At 39.0% G+C, this 22,330-nt stretch overlaps 1 protein-coding gene across 3 annotated transcripts; it reads right to left on the bottom strand.

Annotated features, from left to right (window-relative positions):
- Positions 1-1,446: 1,446 nt before the first annotated feature.
- Positions 1,447-21,996, bottom strand: tbc1d8b (TBC1 domain family member 8B). Of its 3 annotated transcripts, XM_028031122.1 has the most exons (21): positions 21,738-21,996; positions 16,291-16,401; positions 15,938-16,056; positions 15,129-15,354; positions 14,091-14,331; positions 13,768-13,975; positions 13,514-13,681; positions 13,255-13,416; positions 12,577-12,727; positions 12,241-12,455; positions 10,934-11,051; positions 10,557-10,842; positions 10,345-10,474; positions 10,159-10,257; positions 9,662-9,730; positions 9,332-9,572; positions 9,182-9,247; positions 6,753-6,845; positions 6,576-6,623; positions 5,322-5,419; positions 1,447-5,238 (listed from the first exon to the last, which is right to left on the bottom strand). In XM_028031122.1, exons 1-21 carry the CDS (start codon positions 21,862-21,864, stop codon positions 4,807-4,809), a joined length of 3,408 nt encoding a protein of 1,135 aa, XP_027886923.1. In that variant the 5' UTR covers positions 21,865-21,996; the 3' UTR covers positions 1,447-4,806. The 3 variants fall into 3 exon arrangements, with proteins under 3 accessions (XP_027886923.1, XP_027886924.1, XP_027886925.1); XM_028031123.1 differs by lacking the exon at positions 6,753-6,845; XM_028031124.1 differs by lacking the exons at positions 1,447-5,238; positions 5,322-5,419; positions 6,576-6,623; positions 6,753-6,845; positions 9,182-9,247 and having other exon boundaries at positions 9,377-9,589.
- Positions 21,997-22,330: the final 334 nt, after the last annotated feature.

Here is a 22,330-nt window from a genome sequence, read left to right as displayed (position 1 = left end):
GGCGGAAGTGACAAAAGTTGGAAAAAGACCGATTCTCTTGGCGTTTAAAACAACACAAAACAGCGTAAAAAGACCCTGTTTATTTAAATATTTTTACAATTTTGTAAACAACAGCTGCCGATTAAACTAAATGTTACACGCTTGACATGATTAATTGAGTTGATTTTACCGAGAAATCGATCAGAAGGGCCGTGAAAATGGTCAGGTCCGCCATTTGCAATGCGCGCTCCCGACACGGGGAACAGAATTTCGCACAAAACCTCTTCATCGTTATGATGGGACAGAGAGAAACTCTCTTCCCTGAGTTCTGGTCCGGATCAGAAAGCAGATTACCACACATAAATAATGTGGATACGTTTGAATCACCGGATTTATACAGTATGCTATGACTAAACATGGCACACAAGTGAAAGATAAGCGGTTTCACCAACGCAACCCAGAGTTGCTAACACTAGTTAGCACGTTAGCTAGTCAGTTGTCTCGTAGTAAAAGAAAAGTACCGCTTACCTCTTTGTGCAACTTCAAATGCCGAACAGTTGGAAGTTCTTGTCTCTCCATCTGAGATCCTGGTCTTTGCAGGTTTCACTCCGTTTTTAGTTGGATATTTCATGATTAATGTACCCAAAGTAAACTACTCACAGGAGCATATCCGCTTTCAGCGTTTTTTCGTCTCGTTTTTTCCCCGTCACTTTTAAATCCTGTTAATTTGATTGGTTGTGCTGCAGCTTACGCACACATACATACGGAGTGTGAAAAAAACAGAGCCTGTTAATGCGGAATGAATGAAATGAATTAATGGTGCCACTTTATAAAAAATATGTTTTAAACTTTAAATAATATGCGTTTTAAACTTTTGACTTGCGTAAAATATCAAGTCTTTTCAAGTAAAGAGCTTCAAGTCAAGTCCCAAGTCAATGGTGTGAAAAGTCAAGTCCGAGTCTTAGAGCATTTCTTCAAGTCAAGTCTCAAGTCTTGATTTTAATGACTCGAGTCCAAGTCATGTGACTCGAAAGTGTCATTGATGCTGCTGTGAAGAACATGAAGCAAAAATGTTCTTGGAATGAATCCTGTCGTTTAATTGTTTGATACAGTGAAGTTGTGACACTTTCATTATAGATTTGATTTTTCTACCTTTTAACTGTGCATAAGTTAAGATCAATAAGAAGCATGAAATTCAGCCAAATCTCAAAACAAAGCTTTTTTTCTTCCTTGCAGTTAGAGGTTTTTGGAGGTTCCACATTTAAATCTTCCCATTATAGAAATACCTGCCATACATTTCTTTAAAAAACAACAGCAACAAATATTTCCGTTTAAAATGGCCCTAATGGGCCGAGAATCCTGAAAACTCGATTCTGGACAAATGTGTGTGAAAACTTAAGATCTATTCTCAGTGAGTCTATATGTTCTTCAACAGAGATCTTATTTATTAAGACAAAAGACAACTCATTAAATCACTGCTCTTTATTCTCATACATTTAGGCACCAATCAAACTAATCCATATAAATCAAACAAACATCCAAGCATCACATGTATCGCAAAATAAGCACTCGAGAGGTTTTCAGAGCCGTGCATCGACTTTCCCCTCCTCTGCAAAGAGGATGGACACTTTTATGGGTGTTTGAAAAATATTTTGCATAAAGGAATGCTTAATGTGAATACTTTAGATTTGCAAAGACAAATAAATAGATTCTTGAAATCAAAGTACTTGTGATTTAAGAATAAAGAGAAAGCAACGGACCAACGCATGCTCAAACTCAATTCATGCACATCCTGCTCCAGAATTAGTTCCTGTTTGCATTTCATAATAATTGTGGCATTCAAAGATGTCAAAAGCAAAACATGACTGCAGGCAAACGGTAAATAAAGTAAAATCATGCTCAAATGTAGCTTTTCCTTTTCCTCCCCATCAGTCATAATAAACAGATACTAAACTCTCCTGCTGATACTCAGGACTTTTTGAGAGGTCCATAATTTATTATTAGATTTTAAATTAGGAAGGGATAACATATCCAACATCAATAATGTATTTTGCTATTTCCTTACACGTTTCACATCTAAACAGTGGCATATTTATTACTTTTTTACTCCAAAGAGTAATGGTGAGTTTAAGATGAGTTTGTAAACTTCAACAGTAAAAGTAAAATTAATACAACAACACAAAAAGGGTTGGTCCTTCAGTCCTGGTCAGTCAACAACGACAAAATAATTATTAAAAGCAGCCAGCACAACATTTCAGCTTCATTTAAGAGGCACATAAAAACAGACAAAAAACTATTTACTCCGGAGAAAAGCTGAGACTCTAAAGCGTCATATAAATCTGTTGATTTGGCCCCAAGAGACGACAAGCTGCAGCTGAAGCTGCACTGACCCCTGCCACCGAGATACAAACACATCTACAGCTTGTAAATCTTTAACAACTGTGCAAATTGTCCACTGAGACAGAAGCAATATGAAGACGAAAAACAGGACACACACACACACACACAAAAAAAACAAACAGGCAGAAACACTGAAAAATCTGGCTTCCTGTAGCAAGCAGCGAAAGCAGACGCCTTGCAAATCCTGTAACTATGCTACAACATGCTGTATATGTAAATGCTGCAGACGACACACGTTAATATATAATTCTGTAGATATACTGTTTTATGTCTCAGGTTGAAAAATATCACCTTTTTAACCCTTTATGTGTCTACGCAAATGTCACCCTGAGATTCGATGAAGCAAAAATATCTTTCAAAAGGTTCAACAGTCCTGGAGCTCATTGGGTCGACGGTTACAGGAAACCAAGACGGACGGAGAGAAAGTTACATTGAGTCACAGGTGTCAAACTCCAGTCCTCAAAAAAGTTGCGGGACACTGGCCCTTGAGGACCGGAGTTTGACACCCCTGCAATGAGGTCTGCAGACAGCGCACAGCAGGTTAATCTGGACATCGCCTGGTTTTCAGGCAAATATTTGACCTACTAATGAAAAATGTGTTGATCTAGCGAAGCCTGTCGAACACGAGCCTGAGTTACGTCGTTCAGTGTAGGATATGTTCACCATGATTGCTGCTGAAGAAGCAAAACAGCTGACTGGGTTGTGTGGCATAACAGCGCCCTCTGCAGCATGTTATTGCCAGGGCCAGTCTTTAGCGAGGGCTTTACCAGGGCAGTAGTCTGGGGGCCCCACGGCTTTGCTGTCTAAATTTGATTTGATATTTTGCATATAATAAATGGAAATTTTTCAATATCACTAAAGAGTTGGGGGGGTTTCTGTAAAGATTATCCAAATGATTTTAAATCTCATCTATTGTGAATTATGGCTCACAGCTAATACAAAATCCCAAATCCTGTTTCTCAGAAAAAAAGAAAAAGAAAATAAAAGAAAATCAGGTTTACACAATACTTTGGTTTACATACTGGAGCTCCTTTTGCATGAATTACAGAATTGATATACCATTCTGATGTTTCTGGTGGAAGAGTGGATTAAATAATCCAACTCATTTTAATCCGTCTGTTTGTGTTGGCTTTTTAATCTCCTAGCACACAGCTTTTAAATTTCCCCCAAACTGTCTAATGGACTTGGCTCTACAATCTTTGCATCTTCTTCCACAATATTTTTTCTTTCCACTCAACTTTCCACCATTATGTGTAGAAGTAGTACTCTGAACAGGCAGCTTCTTTGGTTGGCTCTATATATCACAACATGACCACGGCAATAAACCTCTGTACCAAAATTTCTTTCATTACATTTTCTATAAGGTGAAGCAAAGTTTGGGGTTTTTATTAGCCGTGTACAATACTCATCTACATGAACAGAAATATTGCTTGATTGCTTTGTGTTTAATAAATCTACGTCGGAGTTTTTAGTTTTTGAACTTACAGATAAAGTAATATTCTAATTTATTGTTATAAACCTCCAAATGTGTCTAAAACAAATATGTTCTTGTTTTTTTTGTGTTTTTTTGGTGTAGTTCTATGTCCACATACAGGCATCTTAACATTTCAGCACATTTTTGTGTGGATAAAGACATTTTTTAATATACTTATGAGGAACTTTTTATAGAAGATAGTTACAAAGATTAAAAAAAAATAAAATAAAAGCTGGAGTTGATGTATATCTAGCTATTTATTGTAACGTGCATGTGGAAAGAAAATCTTGCCCCATAATCCTAAATCCAGCCCTGGTTATTGCAAATGTTTTTCACTCAAGTTTTTTTTTTTTTTGCTCTCAAAATGTGTCATTTCCAGTCAGATAAACTCTGATCAGTTTATGGCTTCCAGGAACAGCAGCACAATGTGTCCTCTACCCACTACTGCTCTACTCCTCTATTAACTAAGCTGGTGTTTCTTACATTAAGCTGAAGTTCTGAGCAAATCTAACAAGTCAAAGGACAAACTATCAGACACTGTTGTTTCATTCTAAGTAGTGCATACTAATCTGATATACATTTAAACATTCAGAAACTGATTCCTAGTCTATTGATTTTATAGACTTGTCAGGTATTTATCACGTTTGACTCAGTTTCTCAAATCTGACTTGTGAAAGTGCAGCTACATGAGAGAATAGGGGTGAAATGCATAAGGAGATTAGGTTCAAATTAAAAACACACCGGGTGAGTTGGTCAGTGAAGCTCTTGTAGTGTCTTTCGGATCCCGTCGTTCTGGATAATCAGCGAAACGTACGCAGAATTTTAAACCCACATTAGCGTCAAAATCCACATTCCAATCTGGCCGGAGACAGGAAATGAAACCTGTAGCGTGAGTCAGAAACACAGTAATGATTCCCTTATGCGCCCTTTTTTTTTTTTTTTTTTTTTCTTTTTTACTTATTGGCCTTCAGTTTGAGCTGCGCAACCCTGGCTTGTCCCAGTTTCGTCTGAATGTGAACGTGCCGCTCAAAGAAGCCGACGATGACCGGCTCGTTGAGCAGCGAGGCCAGCACCTGCTCAAAGGAAAACGACCAATCTGGATCCAGCTGCTCCGCCGCCCCCTCCTGGCTGCTGTGAGAGCTGGAGGCGTCCGAGGTCTCCTTCAAGGAAGCCTCTTGGGTCGAAGACGCCTCCACAGAAGCGGCGGTGCTGGCAGGCTGCGCGGCCTCGGCGGGCGGGCTGCTTGGCTCCTGCAGCCTCCGGCCAACCTCCTCCATCCTCAGGAGGAGGCTGGTCACGTGGGCTACGGCCCGGTACAAGGACTCCTCCTCCGGGTGGCCGTGGAAGATGTTATAGAGGGTTTTGGAGAACTGGATGAACTGAGCCTGAAGTGGGAAATGAAGATGATATCATTCTATAGGGGTGACTAATTCCTTAAAGTAAATAAAGAGACGATTAGATGAATTACCTGATTAATTCTTGGTAGATCCTTGATTGTTTCCTCCTTTTTAAGTATTTCATTTTGCCATTGTTTCAGGTAGGCCTGAAGGTCAACCTTTCCCCTGCCTGTTGGTTTGACAGGCAGAAGAGGATCAGATGAAAACACAAACGGTCTTCAGGATATCTTTGACATGAAAAATGTCAAAGATATCCTGTTTTTCCAGACTTATAAAGAGCAATCAGCCCTACAGAGTCGTTATAAAAGGCAACAGATCACTAGAAACTTATGGCAGGTATTTCTACCTTGCTGAGGTTTTCAGTGTGGTACCTGCAAAACCAGAAACTCTAAGGAAAAAAGCTACACTAAGGTAAAAAGGAAGGAAAAATAATAAGGTAAAGAAAGCAAGGAAGGAAGAACACATGGAAGAAAATTAGGATATGTGGAAAGAAGGAAGGAAATAAAGAAATAGCAACAAAGGAGTATGGAAGGACACCAGTAAGGTAAAGGCGACGCATCACTTGTGTCACACATATGGAAAAAAATGACAGAAGGAAGAAAGGGAGGGAGGGAACAAAGAAAGGGAATATGGAAGAAATTAAAGAAAGGAAAGAGCACCAAGGAGAAAAGAAACAAGGAAAATTAGGCACAAGGAAGAAAGCAGATTAAAGGAAAGATGCCAGGAAGGAGGAGACAAGAAGGAAAGAAGAAAAGTTATAAGTAAACGACAGAAGGAAGGGACAGAGGAGACAAGGAATGAAGGCAGGAAAGAAGACAATGGATGAAAGAAAGAATAAAGGATGTAAAAAGACATGCAGAAGAAAAGAGAAAAATGAATCATGAGGAAAAACAATAAGAGACGCAAGGCAGAAAAAAATACACAAGTGTGGAAGAAAGAAAAGGAGGAATAAAATAAGGAAAAGATAATGACAATGAAAGAAGGAAGTCAGAAAGAGAAAGCAAGGAAGGATAGAGGAAAGAAGGAGGAAAGGACACAAGAAAAAAAAAGGAAGTCCATAGAGATGAGCGGTAGGAAGGAAGACGTGAGGAATGATACATGTATCAAAGAAAGACTTTACTTCAGATATAAAAAAGGAGAAAGGAAAGAAAATAAAGGAAGGACACAGAAAAGGAAGGATGGAAGCACAACTTTCAGACTATGAAATAGGGAACAGAGTTAGGAAGCATTCTTTCTCCATCAACTGTTTGAAAATAAAAACCCAGACTTTTCCAGTCTGCATAAGAAACCTGAGAATAGAGCTGCAAATATAGAACTAACCCTACCTCTTTCAGGACTTTTTCTTATGACACCGTCTTCGGGAAGATCAAAGGCTGAAAAAGAAATGGGTGACATGTTAAAACTGTACAGAGGAAAACCTTCAGACAAGACTGAAGTATGAGAGTTAGAAAAAAGGGGAGAAATTTTAGTTTTCAGGGAGAAGAAAAAGAGTAGAGGCTAACCAGCGAGTCTGGTCAAGTGAGAGGAGTCTTCAATTGTTGGAAGAAATTGCTGGACTCTTTGTTCCTTTATGTGCAAAGGACTACCTGTGAAAGCTAAAGAGAGAGTCTGTGAGAGCACTGAAAGCAGAAAGGACAGAGAGGCAGCACAGAATCCACACAGGCAGAAGACGGCAGAAAACAGAAATTAAGACAGAATCCAATTTAGTTTTGTAAAAATATAAGAAAAGTTTAAAACATGCTGACCCTTAGAAAATAGGTAAACAGTCTATGATTGAATTATTTGTATTTATTTAAAAATTGTTTTAAATTTATTAGCAAATTTCACCGTATTTGATGTGTTGCAGAAAGATGTTAGAAAAAAAAAATCTACTATAGCACAAAAAAAAAAGATTACTGCATTTTAAATCAACTTATATTTGACAAAAGGGCTGAGTTTTCTTTTTTTTTCATTGCATGAAATTATTCTTTAAAAAATGTAAAAGTTTGTAAAACGTCCAGTCTGCTTAGGTGTATGTTTTATTCCGCTTCTTGATGGACTTTGTGAATTTCATCTTGAAAGGCACAAAAAAAATATATAAAGTTTTGTTTACAGTACTTCAGAAATGTTAGCAGGGTTTGTTAAGGACACCAGGTAGGGGGTAAAAAACTGAAAAGTGTGGCATACCAACTTATTTGTAAGTTTAGATTTTTTTCTCTGAAACATTTGCATGTGAGCCAAACATACAACAAAAAAATCACAAAAGGTGGGGAAAAACTTCTTCACATCATTTTGTCTACAAAAAAAAACTGACATTGGGGTCAAAAAAAGGTTGAATATTTTTTGAAAGAATCTGTATCTCAATACCTCTGAACTAAAAGTCCCACTCATGACCACATGTGGGTGAAAGCATGCATGTTGCTTTCATGCATTGATTAAACAATTATCCCGACAAGTCAAGCAAATATCATTTCATCTGCCTGACGGCTTGGTGCAGCATTAGCAGCACCGCCTGAGGTCCGCACTTTAATCTGACACAGAGACCTTCTCCTGTGTCAATCTCAATTCAATTTACATAATTTTGTCCGTGTAATCCAATGTGCTCCACTTTTTTCTTTTTCTATCCGACACTTTGTGGATGGGAATGCAGGGAAACTGATAACTCCTGCTGCGCTTTGACGTTTAAAGGAATGAAAAATTAAATTCCCCCTGCTGCAAACAAAAAAACAAAGATGATGTAACTGAGCGTTCGCTGCCCTTTGTGACTGATAAGTGGACCCAGCTGCTGCACCTTTTACTAGGGCTGAAAGATTCTCCGCTCAAAGAGCACATGATTCAATTTCCTGGATCAATTAAGTGTCTGGAGCAGCACCTTTTGCTTGGGAAGAGGAAGCGGATGACAAAGAGAGCTTCCAGTGGCTGATTTAGGCTGAATCCCAACAAAATAAGGTAACTGGCAGCACCCTGGTGTGACCTGTCCTTGGTGCTGCAACGCTCGGCCCTCTCCATGAGACACACGCTGTGCAGCTTGATGTTTATTGGCCTGGCAGAGCACCAATGGTGACTCAGGGCTCATCTGCTGCTAAGCTGTCAGTTGCGATCCGAGCAGCTCTTTCGCTGCGCCGCTCCTGTTTTTAGAGGAACCATCCCACGGCAGAAAAGCCCTTACGGCTCCTTACACCCATATTTGCCATGGCAAGTTCCTTCATTCAGCTTGGGCTATTCTTACCCCCAGCCTCCGAGAAGGCGGTGACACATCACGGAAATAAGAGCGACACATTCAAGGACAGCGTCTCGCCCGAGGCTGAGCACCACTCGCTCTAAAAATCCTGACTTTTGAAATGACAAGCCGTGTGTTTTACAGCCGTGTAGAAAACCCACAGCTGGATTAGAACTGTCTGACTTCGGCTTTTACTTGTTCTTCAAGACTGGTGTAACATGAACGTGTTGGAAAATCATCTGTGGCAATATAGGAAACCAAAAATAAACAACACAAAACAAAACAGTCTGTAAACTGCAGGGATATAACTTTACAGACTTGAGATTAAAATGTCTCAACTGCTAAAGAAACAGTTACCACAGTAAATAAAGAAATACAGCTATGAAAAAATTCATGCTGCTTGAATCTTCAACGGATTTTATTGAACTTTTATGTGATATTCCAACAAAAAGCAAATGCGCATTATTTTGTGTTATTTTCTTATTTAAAAAATAAATTGAATTATTTGTATATTTTAATGTATTTCCAATACTGTATAAAAAAAGTGGTAAAAATTAAACATCTGTGCCATTTTTTAAAAAATGCAATTAATCATCAGAATAATAAATAGATTAATTGATTGAAACATAAAATGTGTAAAGGTTTGTGGGGTGTTTGCGTTGTTTGCTTCAAAGGTTCAAAATATGACAAATTGTAATATTGGCCACTTCTGTCAAGTCGTTCATCACTAACCTGGCGGCAGGTGGAGCTTGAAGAGAAACTTCAGCTTATTTGTGAAAGATACTCCGTATAAGGTATCTGTGGAAATAAAATCCTTTATAGTACAAGCAGTAGCGAGGAGAAACGACGCGCTGGATGACCGGAGAAACCCAGCAAACGTACCGAGAGCGTAGCAGAACTCCTTAAAGTTGATGAGGCCGTCCTGGTTCTCGTCGATGAGGCGGAAGATCCAGAGGGAGAGCGTGCTCTTGGAGGCGCAGAAGGCCCAGGGCTCCAGCAGGGAGAAGAGCTCGCTGAACTGCTGGAATCCCAGCTGGTACTGCTCCAGATACGCCAGGCTGGGGTCATGGTGGAGCAGAGCTGGACTCTTCATCGTCCAGTAGCAGCTGAGGAAATGCTGCCTCTGAAAAGAAGCGTGATCTGATCACTATTTTATGTGTTGTTGTTGTTTTTTTAAAGGAAAGAGTGTGCTGCGTAACGTTATGGACTCACTTTGAACAAATTGTAAAGCTCGTCAAGCTGCGAGGTCGTAAATCGGACATCTTGGGACACAACCCGGATCTGAAACGAATATGAATTAATCATTAATGCCATGGTAAATAGGCCTGTCATGATACATTTTACAGGACAATAAATTATCCTAGTAATATTTTGATACCGTTTCCAAGTAATATATTGATAATGTCATAGTAATGAAAATTTGCCCTTTGAGAGACCAATAAACTTTAATTTGTAAAAAAACACACAAAGAAAACACTGGAAGATCTTTTAAATATCCAAAATAAAACATCAAAAACAATAAATAAAACTGAAAAACAACACACTTACAACCAAAACCATAACTAAAATGGATTATGATATCTTAGTAAAAAATATCAATTATCAGAATGGAAATTGAGCTCGTTTCAATTTATGATGCGATTAATTGCTTTTTGCGTCAGGCTTAATAATAAAAATCTAATTACATTCACCACTGTGAGCTCACTCACCACGTTTTGCTTGGTTGTGTCCTCCAGCGTCTGGATCACATACAGCTTGTTTCTCTTCCGTGAACTCTCAACTTCCTCTGATCGCAAATGTCCGTATTTCTGTCAAAGGAGAAGTCGGACTTATCAAGCAAAAACCAGACATTGCCGATTAAAAGTGAAACGGGGACATTTTTTAAAATAAAATACCTCATAGGCTTCTCGGATCAGCTCGCTGATATCCACACTGACGTGAGATGCTTTGTCGTTGTTGCCCACTGAAGCCTGCTGCACCGTTGGGGGCAACGGACTGTCTTTGTTAGTCACGCTATCGAAGAACCTGAAGGAGAACCATCACAAATAGTTTAGAGCATTTACACTTGAAATGCGGTCATCTTCCTTGCTTTTGGATGCATTCGGACCTGTTGAGGATGGTGACCGCTTCTGCGTCGTCGTTGCAGGCGATGAGGGCCTCCATGTTGTAATCCAGCACGGCGAGGCCGAGCTGCAGGATGGCTTTTATGCCGTCGTAGAAGAAACAGTCGACCACGTTGACGGCGCTCTCGATGGGCAGGACGCTGATGAAGAGCGTGAGGAACCACGACAGGGACACGGACGAGAAGAAACTCAGATCCGTCATGTGCTCCACCAGCTGCGGGAGGTTTTCTCTGATCAGGTCCTCGAACACCGCCTGGTCCACCAGAGCGCCTGAAAAGGGAAAAAACGGTCGCACGTCTTGACTGCGAACCAATAAGAGTCGGCAAATTAAAGTTTCAAAATCCACTGCTGGCAGTTTCACCAATAATTCGTCGGTTGAAATAGTCCGGCAGCATCCTCTCACAGACAGCCACCAGCAGCCAGAACGCCTCCTCTTCCTTGGCGTACAGCAGCAGGACAGAGGTGAGAATGTTCATGGCCTACACGGGGCGAGGAACACACTGTTTCAGCACTGTCAGAGAAAATGACCTTTGACCTGCATCACCAGCAGAATAAGACTTGGCAGCAACTCAGGAATCTGATCTCCATTTTCCACAGAATCAGCCACCTGTGTGCAATGTTTCCATGACAACAAGATGTTTGTAGTACTATGATTGTGTAACATAGGTGGAATAGAGACCAGGGACAACAGGTTTGTTAAATTTCTATAACTTAAAAGAGGGTAGTATTATGCAAAAGTCAACTATATCATGTTACAATGTTATTCCCTCAAAATCAAACCTGGAGTCAAAATATCATACAAAGTATCAAACGCTACCAAAAAACCTAATGGAAAAACGTTGTGGTGACGTGCTCAAGTCAGAAAGAGAAGAAGCTTCTTAAAGAGACAGAGGCCCAATTTCAAGGCATTAAGGTGCAAAGTCAAATTTCTTTAAAGTCATGTTTGAAATATACAGCATTTTTATAACAACTGAATGAAACATATTTACTTGAGTGTACTATAAAACAGGACTATGTGTCTGGATAATACAAAATGCTGTCCCTTTCAACACTCAATTTTATATTAAAAGGAGACAAAAACAAAGGTTTATTTCACAGAGATATCCAGACATTTTGTTATCAATCAGTTAAACGCGCTTCAGATATGCATAGTTATTTATGAACATTCAGCTTTTCTGTTTGTTTGGTTAATTTTGCTTTAATTTGGTATGTAGTCAAAAGAAAACTTCCACATGATGTTTTAAATATTATATATTTTTATCTTATAGTTCTCTGAGAGAAAACAGAATCAACTAAAATCTGTAACTTAAAGAATAAATAAACAGATTTGAAACTGAATCCTGATCAACGTATTGGATGTATTGATCAATTCTGATCAAAAAGCAACAGAAATCTTTTTTCTCCCCAGCCATTATTTTATAAAAGATTTTTTTTCTAAAACTGAAGCATGAAGTTTTTGTAAAACTTTATAAACTAGCTGTGGGTTTACATCATTTTTAATGAAAAGATATACGCCACTGCTTGGTCTCTACAAACTGGAGACTGAAGTTTGCCCTCCTGGCACCGCATGCATGTTTCCGTCTCATCAACTTCATTCCCACCACAAATTACAAGATCAACTTATCCGCCTCAGACATTAAAATGCATCGTTGGAGGCAACCCCAGTACCTGGCAGTATCCGATTTTTGGGTTTCTGTAGGCGTATGCAGTGAGGACTCTGCGCAGAGCTGAGATTCCCGTGTCGCTCTGAAACGCCGGGTGTTCTGGGAGAGAGCGGTGCAGGTCTCTTTCGATCTCGTCTGTGGCCAAAGTGCTGGTGCCCAGAGACTGCTCCACCAGCTCAGTGTAGTAGCCGGGGTGAGTGGCCATGTCGTTTACAGCTCCTGCAAACCCACAGTGAGCCCAAACACAAACATGGCTGTGTTTTCAAACGGTTTAGATGTAATCTACTTAAAGTGTTTGCCTGCAGGATGCAGGAGTGATATTTGATGTACAGATATAAACCTGAAAACAGCATCCACAGCTCTCCCCTCAGAGACTCGGGAACGCCTCGGACAATCAAGTCTCGTGTCTTCTTGGTGAAAAACATACTGGTCCCACGTCCGTATTCAGAGAAATGGATGTTCCAAGACTGCTCCTTCATCTTCTCTTTCAGCTGAAAAACACAGTAAATCTTCTCATTCACGTAATTTATCAGTCTTCATTTTTCAAACCTCCAGTCTCAAAAACACTCATTATGAGAATAGATGACTGTGAAGAATTTGACGTGTTCTTTCTTCCTATTATGCAACATACAACTTTGATTAATTTTAGACCTAAAAGCTGAATTCACAACTTTGAATTTACTGTGATTTTGTCAAAGTGAGTGAAAATTAGATATACAAGTTCAAATTTAAACAGATACACCCACTAATATTTATCTAAATGTTCCATAGCAGGGTTTTGCTTTTGGGCTTATTTCCGTTTACAGACTGTGTAATTAATGTCAAAGATTTTCTCATCCGAGCCAAACTGAGACATCCAATGAAAAACATTGGTCAGAAAATGTAAAAAAATGTAAACTTCTGTCAAAATGACGGACGGGCTTCAAACTCTCCGTCGTTTAAAAAAAACACACAAAAAAAACCGGCTAAATACAGAAAATATTCCGTTAATGCTATACTTGTATTTTTTTCTGCTTACCATTTTGGGATCGAGGTTTTCAACGTCTTGAGGGTGGAAAACAGTCATGAGGGCCTCGGTGTTCACAGCCTTGCTGGTGTCTTTCTGTCCCACCATGAGAGTCACATCCTCCGGATTGTCCTCAAAGTGATTTATGAGGGACTGGCATTCGCCTCGTATGGCCTTAGCGGTAAAGACACGCCGTACATCAGTCTGCTGTCAAAATGCGATACAAACTTCAAGATGAAAATAGCCCAAGTAAAACATGCAATCTTTTTACCTCTGATGAAGCCAAGTGCTGCGGGCTGGCACTGATCCCACATCTGCTGCGGATCGTGTTGGCAAGTCGCTGGTAGTCCCGCACCTCGGAGAAACGCAACGCTCTCTTGCCGCGCACGCATACCGTCAAAGCCCGGCTGCCGGAATCGGGCTTCTCGACATTAATGACCTGCAACACGGCAATATGGGCCGACCGGTCAGCCAGGGTACGGGATTTAGTGCTGGGTCATTACTGATTTAGCAATACCGCTTTACCTCTCGCATTGGAATGATGATGTGACATTGGCTTCCGTCCTGACTGGCAAAACAAAGGTAGTTCTCGGACAGGCAGATTTTGCCAAGCGTATTAAAATGACTGAATGGCACCCACAGGAAGCTCTCGTGCACTTCTAATAAGTTTTCCTCTTTGGGAAGCCTGAAAAAGGCCCGGAATTGCTCACTTTTTGCATGAGCTTCAAGGCCTCTGTGGGAAAACGAGTAACAGAAACCACACCATAAGAAAAACATCACAATAAAAAAAAATAGCCTATTCTTTCCCCAGGTTTCATTTTCCAGAGTAGCTGTAAACAGACCAGTACCTCTTGGTAATCTGAAGTGGGTCGGAGAGAGCTGGCTCTCCCTGGAAAGCCTCTTTATCAAACAGACGCTTGATGGAGTAGTTGGCGAGCTGTTCCATGATGACAAACGTCTCAGTTAGATGCAGCAGCATGGAGAAATAATGATCCTCCCCATGAGCCAAAACATGGATGCTCTCAGTCAGGATAACATTCGATGTTTTCTCCAGCCTCCAGATCTCGTCCCAGGAGATGATCAGTTTCACTGCAGAGTCAGCACAACAAACCCATTTAAAAGCAATTATCTTGGAGGCAATGCGTCAACATTTTTACAACTTTACTTTTTCAACTGTGTTCAGGCTTGTGATGCAAGCCATTATTCACACAACTGGAAGATTTACATGTAAAGTAATCTTTTCATTTTCATTAAGCCCACATTTCTGTATTGAAATGTTTTTATTCGTCCGATATCATATTCTAATGTTAAATATGGTGTTTTTAATAAGCTGCAAGCAGGATGTCATCAAAACTAAGAAATAAAAAACCCCAGTTTGTTGGGAATTATTTATAGTCTTTATTTTAAAAAAGCAATCAGTGTGATAGTTACTGAGAGAAATTTAAATCTAGTGTAATACAACACATCATCAGTCATTTGTTAGGTCTGTTTTACTAAGTGACAGAAAATGCTTTTTTTCCAACTTCAGAAATGTCTTCAAATTTCTATGTTTAAAAAGCAACTTAAAATTTTATTATTTGCTTCACGTTTCCCCAAAACAACTACTTATAGCTTTTTTTTCCCTTTTTTAAAAAAAATAACAAAAATGTTTTAAAACTTTTCTCTGTGACCCACAATTCAGCATTACTCATTACCCTTTTCAATTCTACACTGTGAGTCAGCTGTAATAGCCCTTTCACAATTTTGGAAACAGCCAACAACTATTTTCCCTTAAAGCCATAAAAGCCCCAGGTGGCAGCTGATAGCAGCTACAGCACTTTTAGTGACATTAAAACAACATCTTCTCGACAAAATGAAGCACACGTAACAGCGCAGGCATCGCTTACCCTCGGCTCCCAGAAGGTACGAGTAGAAGCACAGAAAGTTTGTGCTGAGGTAGAGCCAGCCCTGGCAGGGGACTTTGCCTTTCCAGTAGCTGCATGAGTAATATGTGACCAGCTTTTCCTGGGACGGCAGCTCGAACCACTTCTCAAACCTCAAAAGGGCTTCTCTGAATTTCTCTGGATCGTCCTCCAGCACCAGAGAGGTCTTCCCTTCTTCAGCAATAAGGCCCTGGAAAAAAAACAATATTGATGCCTTACAGAAGTATTAATACCAATGGAACCTTTAGATGTTGTCACATTACATCCATAAAAATCTATGCATCCTATTGGGATTGAATGTGAAAGTCCAAAACCCAGCACATAATTAAATAAAAGAAAAACGGACAAAATGTTTTGTTTCTAGATGTGCAAAGCTGGTCTACATTTACGACTTACTGGGAAAAAATCCAAACTGGTAGTTGTAACTGAAGTGAAATATGGCTCTAAGTATTCCTCTGCGCACCACACTTTTCAGATTCTTATTCCCATAAATACCATATATATCTAAAATTTTTGGAGCCATGTATCACTTCCCTTCTATTTCTCAGTTATACACCATAGTGAGTGTGTTTATCACATACAATCCCACAAAAGACATGACAAACTGTGACTGAAAAGCAAAATTTAAAAAAAAAAAAAAATTAAGATGAATGTTTCATTTAAATACTTGACAATAGCCTTTATTTGGCTGAGTTTTTAGGATTACATCTCTTACCAAGTGTAGTAAATGCTTGTGAAAACATGTAATTCTCAGGTTTTTAACAGCCTCTTACTCTAATCTTCCCCTGTACGAAGCTGGTGATGTCTTCGGTGGAGTCAAACACAGAGAGTGTCCTCATGATGTTCTGCTGCAGCCAATCCCAGTGCTGATCAATTTCTTCTTTGGTGACCCCTGACCCCAAGAACAGTGAAAGAAAGCAAATAAAAACAAAACATTGCCCACTCCAACTGATCACCTTTTTAAATCTGTATGAACTTAGCTGATAAATTAACAGTATTTTTTTCAAATTTAATAATATTTTGTGAAATTTGCTGAATAGCACCACAACGTCACAGTCTTTTGTATAATAATCTGTGGACAAGATCCTCAAAATGCTTGATTCAGGTTAAAAAGCCAGCAACATACCACATGCTATGGACCAGTAGACCTGTGAGTCTGGTGTGTGGTGCAATATGCGGTAAGGAGCAACTTTGGATGTCGAGTCCAACACAGTGTCCAGAGTTCCCACAAGCAGGCCTGTAAGACACGGCAGACACAAAACCAGTGTGCCACTCTCAATCTGCTGCCAAAAAAAGCAGAAAATTATCAGAATAATCTACGACAACTATGACAAGAATTTAATAAAAAGTCTAAACTGTATGACCACCTAAAACTGTGTCAACTTGTGCAATTACACAAGATGATTGATGATGAATAATTTAAACAGTGCAGCACCCATCAACGTTAGTAGGTCCGTTATGATGGTTTTTTTAATACTTGGATCCCAGTACAGCTTTAAAAACATGGCCTGGCAGCGGATATTAATAATGCCCCCAGCTCTATATTTAGTCAAATCTGTTACCTTTACACCCGCTCTCTGTCGAGCCCTCCATGAATTATTAACAGTGTTGCGCTGAAACCGTTTTCTAATGGGCTGCATCAGTATTGGACCGGCCTCCCTGCTGTCGACTCCCCATATGGGCTCAAAATGAGCTGCCAAGTCGTAAAGCACTTGGCACCTCCAAATCAAGTCACACCATTCGTGTACTTATCTCGAGACTGAAAAATATGTTTCTGGTTTTTAAAAAAATTAAATAAAATCAAAGCAAAAAGGACTCATTTTGTTAAGTATATCACATCTGCTGTCTTCATTTAAACCACGTATGGTATTTTTAGATCCAATCCTGGAAAACACTTATGTTAGTAATTATCTACCACTTACCTTCATGCTCTGGTAAGTGTTTAGAACGTGAATCTAACAATGCATGTGTCGGCCTTGCAGGCGGGATTATTGTGACAACGGGCTTCAAACGCGGGCATTAAATAAATATACACTGAAAGCAATCCATATTTATTATTTCAAAAAACAAAAATATAAAAGAATTTGGATGATTTATAGTCATAATCCTCCAAAACCTATGTTTTATAGTTTATCTACATATATTTAAACTTAAAACATATGGATTAAATATGTATGTATTTAAGCACGTGGCAATCTCCAATCATGATTGCCTGTGGGGGTTTTGATCCATAATATACACATGAAAATGCACAACTTAGTCTAAAAACCTCAATATCTAGATAAGCCAAGCTATTTATTATTATTTATTTACTAAAAATAAAAACAAGCAACAGCTTTTGACTTGTGTTGTGGTACAACACTTTTCTTGATCACTCACAGTATGTTTACATCTACAGTGGCTCTCCACAGCGTCTGCACTGCTGTTCAAATGTAAGACATTACACCATGATGCATAAGTTCACAGCTTTTTCCACAAATAATGTGAGATCTATCCTGTGAAATTCAACTGAAACACAAATATCTGCGAACGAAAAAATAGAAAACTCTTTAGTAGGACTCTAAGAGGATCCCACAGCTTCACTTTATATTTAAGTGAACTACCTAAAATTCTTCAAACCCATCAGTTTGCCAAACCCCTGTTCAGGAGAGCTCTCAGATTCAGGCTCAACCTTTTATTAGGCCATTTTAAAACCTTTTTGTCCACCTGTGAAGTCTTTTTATGTGCATCGGGATGCATGCTTGGGCTCACTTTCATCCTAAAAAACTAAATCTCTCTTTATTTTCAGCTTGAAGCAGACACCCAACATTTTTGGATCTGAACTCAAAAGAACTTGGAAATAATTGTCATTTCATCCACCTTTGAAAAACAAATAAACAAAAAAAACTCTAATCCAGATCATCTGAAGTAACCCCAGATGATGATGATGCCATCACCATGCTTAACTGTGATCACAGTGTTCTTTTGTGTCAAACATACCTGCTGGAATTGCATCACAAAACATGGTGTGCAGTTCAGACATTGACATGTTCAACAAAGTTCTGGGCCTACATTTTTCCTTTAGTAGAAAATAACTTGCTACTTCTCTACTTATCAATTTTACTTGGTAATTGTCCCTTTACTTGTAGAACAATTTTTTTTTTTTTATGATTAAGTGCTATTTTAACAGGGGTGTACGTTTTTGAAAACAACTGTATGTTAACATCTATGGTGGTAAAACACAACTTTATATTCACCATCAGCACAGGACCACAGACCCTTAGAGCCACTGATTCTGTGTTTCCATAAAACAAAACTAGGATTTGGACCAAAATAACCCTCAAGTTTTATGCAGAAATTAGAAAGAGAAAAAGAAAATCTAAAAAAATCATTTAAAAATGCTGGAAACCTATGGACTTGGCAGTAAATGTTAACAATTACATACTGTGTTACTTTCCCACATAAAGGGAAACCTGTAGAAACAGAACAAAATGGATGCTATTCTGTTCTGCCGGCTTGATTATAATAATCATGTATTCACTATTGTCAATTAAAAAAATACAACATCCAGCATGCAGCTGTTAGTCTTAGGCCTGGCCAACACCAAGGAATATCACACAAGCCCTTAAAACACAGCTCTGGCTCAATGTTTGTGAAAGGATGGGTATTAATCTGGCAGACTGAACGGTCTCAGGCCTAAACGCGTCCCAGAGCTGCACGTCAGCTCTGAACCGTCTTGATCCCTCAGGTCACGGGAGATCTGTTCACTCTGTGTTTTCAGGAGCAGAACCAAACAAGCTTTAGTTTCTACGAGCCTCAGTTCTCGACCTGACTTCCTAAAAGGCCGAGACGTGCAGAAACCGTTGGCTCCTTTAAACCAGAACTGAAAACGTTATTGTTATGACGATTTCACATACAAGTCAATGTTTATTTCAATCGTTTCATTTTTACTATGCTTCAGAGATTTGTGTTTTAAATTGATATGTTATTGTTTGTTTTTATGATACGATTAAATATTTTTCCTTTTATCGTATTTTTCAACTGCATTTCTTTTTTACTGTAACGCATTCAAAACTCTGTTGTGTGCATGGAGCTGTGCAAATAAACATGCCTTGTGTTTAGCATATTTTGTTACTATAAAAAAATAGAAAAGTTTTAGCATGCAGAAACTCCAAAAGTTGTTTATAAAGTTAATACAACAATAATTTTTGTTGAGGTTTATGAGGCGACTTCTTAAATATGGCCGATTTATACTAAAACAACAAAGTCGCTGCAGGTCCAACCTGAGAAAATGTTGGTTCCTTTTCCCTGCTACATATTTTTAGAAAAGCAATGATGAGACCAAATCTAGAGAGTGGCAACTCAAGTGAGCATCAAAAAGTTGCCGATGCATTTACTGTCCAGGGTTGACATTGCTGAGAAGTAACAAATTCAGTTGTTTTTTAATCATTATTATTTTAGCCGGTTAGAAAAAGTGATCCAAATATTCTAACTCTTCAGTGTGACGCATCCATTTTTCCAATTATTATTTCAAATTGCTAGTCTGTGGCCAATTCACATAAGACGTTTGTGCAAAATCTGTTAAACTTTTATCACCTACAGAACATTCTGTCAACAGTTTGTTTTGCTATTTTGTTCTACATCAACAGTTTGCCAAGATGAAATTTAAGCTGTGAAGAACAAATTTCCACATCCACATGCCTCTGGTGACGTCAGATGAGGCAGAATATTAGAGTTCTTGTGACTGCGTTGAATTTGGCATGTTTATAATGAAATCAGTCCTACAAATGCATTTCTATTTTCGACATAAGGTTGTTGTTATTATTATTATTATGAGTACACTGTTTATCAGGAAAATTTGGCCTAATGAAACACATTGAAGAACCAAGGTAGACTGAAATGGCCAGATTTTATTATTAAAGGTCTTCAGTTATAGTGTTAAGCTGGAATAACCATATCTAAAAGACACTTCTTGTCACCGTTTGCTTCACCTTTGACAGTATTTGTGATAATGATGTGGTGCACAAATTACTAAAAAAATTTTGTCTTTTTGCTTTGCGCTTAAAGCAAATGTTGATCTGAGATAATGAATTATCTTTTCAGCAACCGGAAAAGGAACATATAATTCATCATATCCAACTAGGGTGTTTTTATAAAAAAACAAATTTTATTTAAAAAAAAAAAAAAAAAAGAAAAATTCTTCTGTTAAACGTCCAGTGCTATCCTATTTTTGATTGTTAGCATTTTGTTGGTTATTTTGTCTCTTCAGAGTGAAGATTTACTACAACAGATTGTCATTTTTTCCAATATTTTTTCCATTTGGAGTCTGAGGGGGTCGGTGTATGGAGCATTTAGAGGAAATAACACAACTTAAAAGGTAAAGAAATCATTACAAAACACATGAAATAACACATGGGTGCACAGTGGCCTAGTCGGTAGTGCTGTCACCTAGTAGCTAAAAGGTACTGGGTTTGTATCAAAGCCTGGGGAAGTTTGCATGTTCCCCTAGTGCATGCGTTGGTCCTCTGGCTTCCTCCCACAGTCCAGAAACACGGCTGATTGGCTAAGTGATCTCTCTAAATTGTCCTCATTTATGAGTGCGTGCAAGATTGTTTGTCCTGTGCATCTCTGTCTTTCCCTACGATGGACTCATAACCCGTCCAGGGTGCAAACTGACTCTCATTCAGTGAAATGATAGGCGAGTACAGATGACGAACGAATGGATGGATGACATAGCAGCCGCAAAGTTCAGTATATTTATACAAGTGCAAATGTACAGAGTTCAATAATAACATCCATTTATTAAATATAAAAACAGTGAGACTCATTCAACAGTACAAATCTATTATTGGAGCGCAAAGCAGAAATCAGAATTGCATATTTTTGCATTTCTTCATCCAGCACAAATGCTTCTGAATCTGTGAGAATCTTCCAAATGTTACTCATTCACAAACATTTTTGCCCATGCCAGCTTATTTATCAACTCGATCCTTGTGCCTCTTGTGACGTCATCAACCCAAATGCAATATTTTTCTGAGCAGCACTTTTCTTTCTTTCTTTCTTTTTTTTTTGAAACAACGTTGTATTTTGTTAACTCCAGCAATTAAAAAAAAACCCATCTTCAATACCCTGCTGACTTTTAATCGTCATTGTACATTTGTTCGTGGAGGGGGGAAAAAACAACAACACATGGACGGTGTCTTCAATGACAAGACAGATTTGTTTCTACTTACTCACTTTTAAGTAGAAACAAATCTACAAATAAAAGTGAGGAAATGATAAAAATTGGCCGTTCTTGTGGATTAAACTGAGTGACAAACACTAAACAGACTAGGAAGAGATGAACTCCAGCTGTGAATTCCAGCTGTTCGGTGCCTCACATCATGGACACTTGACTCCTACCTGTTGCAAAGACGCTGTTTTCCTGGGAGGTACTAGCTCCCCGCCCTGCAAACTGCGCACCGCACGTTAGCTAAGCAGCAACACTGGTTAGTTAAACCGTAACTAGCTAGTGTTGACATGTGATTAGCTGTGCGGTAAAAGCAGCTGCCCTTAACCATAGGAGAAGATGAAGCCTCAAGCCGCTAACGTTACCTGTCAGCCCGCCGCCTCCGTCTCCGTACCCGCGTCGCCTTTGCAGTACGAAATACTCGTTATCCTTCTCGGTGACCCACAGTTTGAAGGCGTTCTTCAGCAGAATTTCTTCAGGTTTGAGCCACATGTTTCCAACGTGACGGAGTTCTCACGCAAATCCACCTGACATGTCACGGTCTCCCGTGAGAAGCCCCAAACAGAGGAACCAGAGACATTTGTTTGTGTCTGAATCCCTCCCTTCCCACGTCGGCAAGAAATACAGCCAAGCGCGCAAGGCATCGTGGGATTGTAGTTTTTGAAGAGAATATAGTCTTTGAAAATGGGAACCAGGTACGGTGTGTGTATCCAGCATTGACATAATAAAGTTTTTATTATGTCTATGCTGGATACACATCCTGAGCAAGGGGTCCTAAACCTACATTTGCTTTTTTGGCCCTTACAGCTGTCACCATATTAACACAGCTCAACAAATATCTCCTTCTTTATATATTTAATGTTTGAAAGTCTACTTGTTATGCACATAATCATAATTATAGAAGATGGTAAAAAAAAAAGAGAGAATAATATTCCACATCAGCTTTAAAAAGTTTCAA

The sequence above is a fragment of the Xiphophorus couchianus genome, chromosome 11 (genome assembly GCF_001444195.1).
Source record: "Xiphophorus couchianus chromosome 11, X_couchianus-1.0, whole genome shotgun sequence".
Classification (NCBI taxonomy): Eukaryota; Metazoa; Chordata; class Actinopteri; order Cyprinodontiformes; family Poeciliidae; genus Xiphophorus; species Xiphophorus couchianus.
The sequence above is the reverse complement of the archived record's forward strand: the minus strand, read 5'-3'. Positions and strand labels throughout refer to the sequence as shown.

Excerpts from the sequence above, each read along its gene's own strand:
- tbc1d8b (XM_028031122.1), bottom strand. The coding sequence starts at position 21,864 with ATGTGGCTCAAACCTGAAGAAATTCTGCTGAAGAACGCCTTCAAACTG. Across the intron at positions 16,057-16,290 it reads CTACTGGTCCATAGCATGTG|GGGTCACCAAAGAAGAAATT; the intron begins GTATGTTGCTGG and ends TCTTGGGGTCAG. Across the intron at positions 9,573-9,661 it reads AGCTTTACAATTTGTTCAAA|AGGCAGCATTTCCTCAGCTG; the intron begins GTGAGTCCATAA and ends GCTTCTTTTCAG.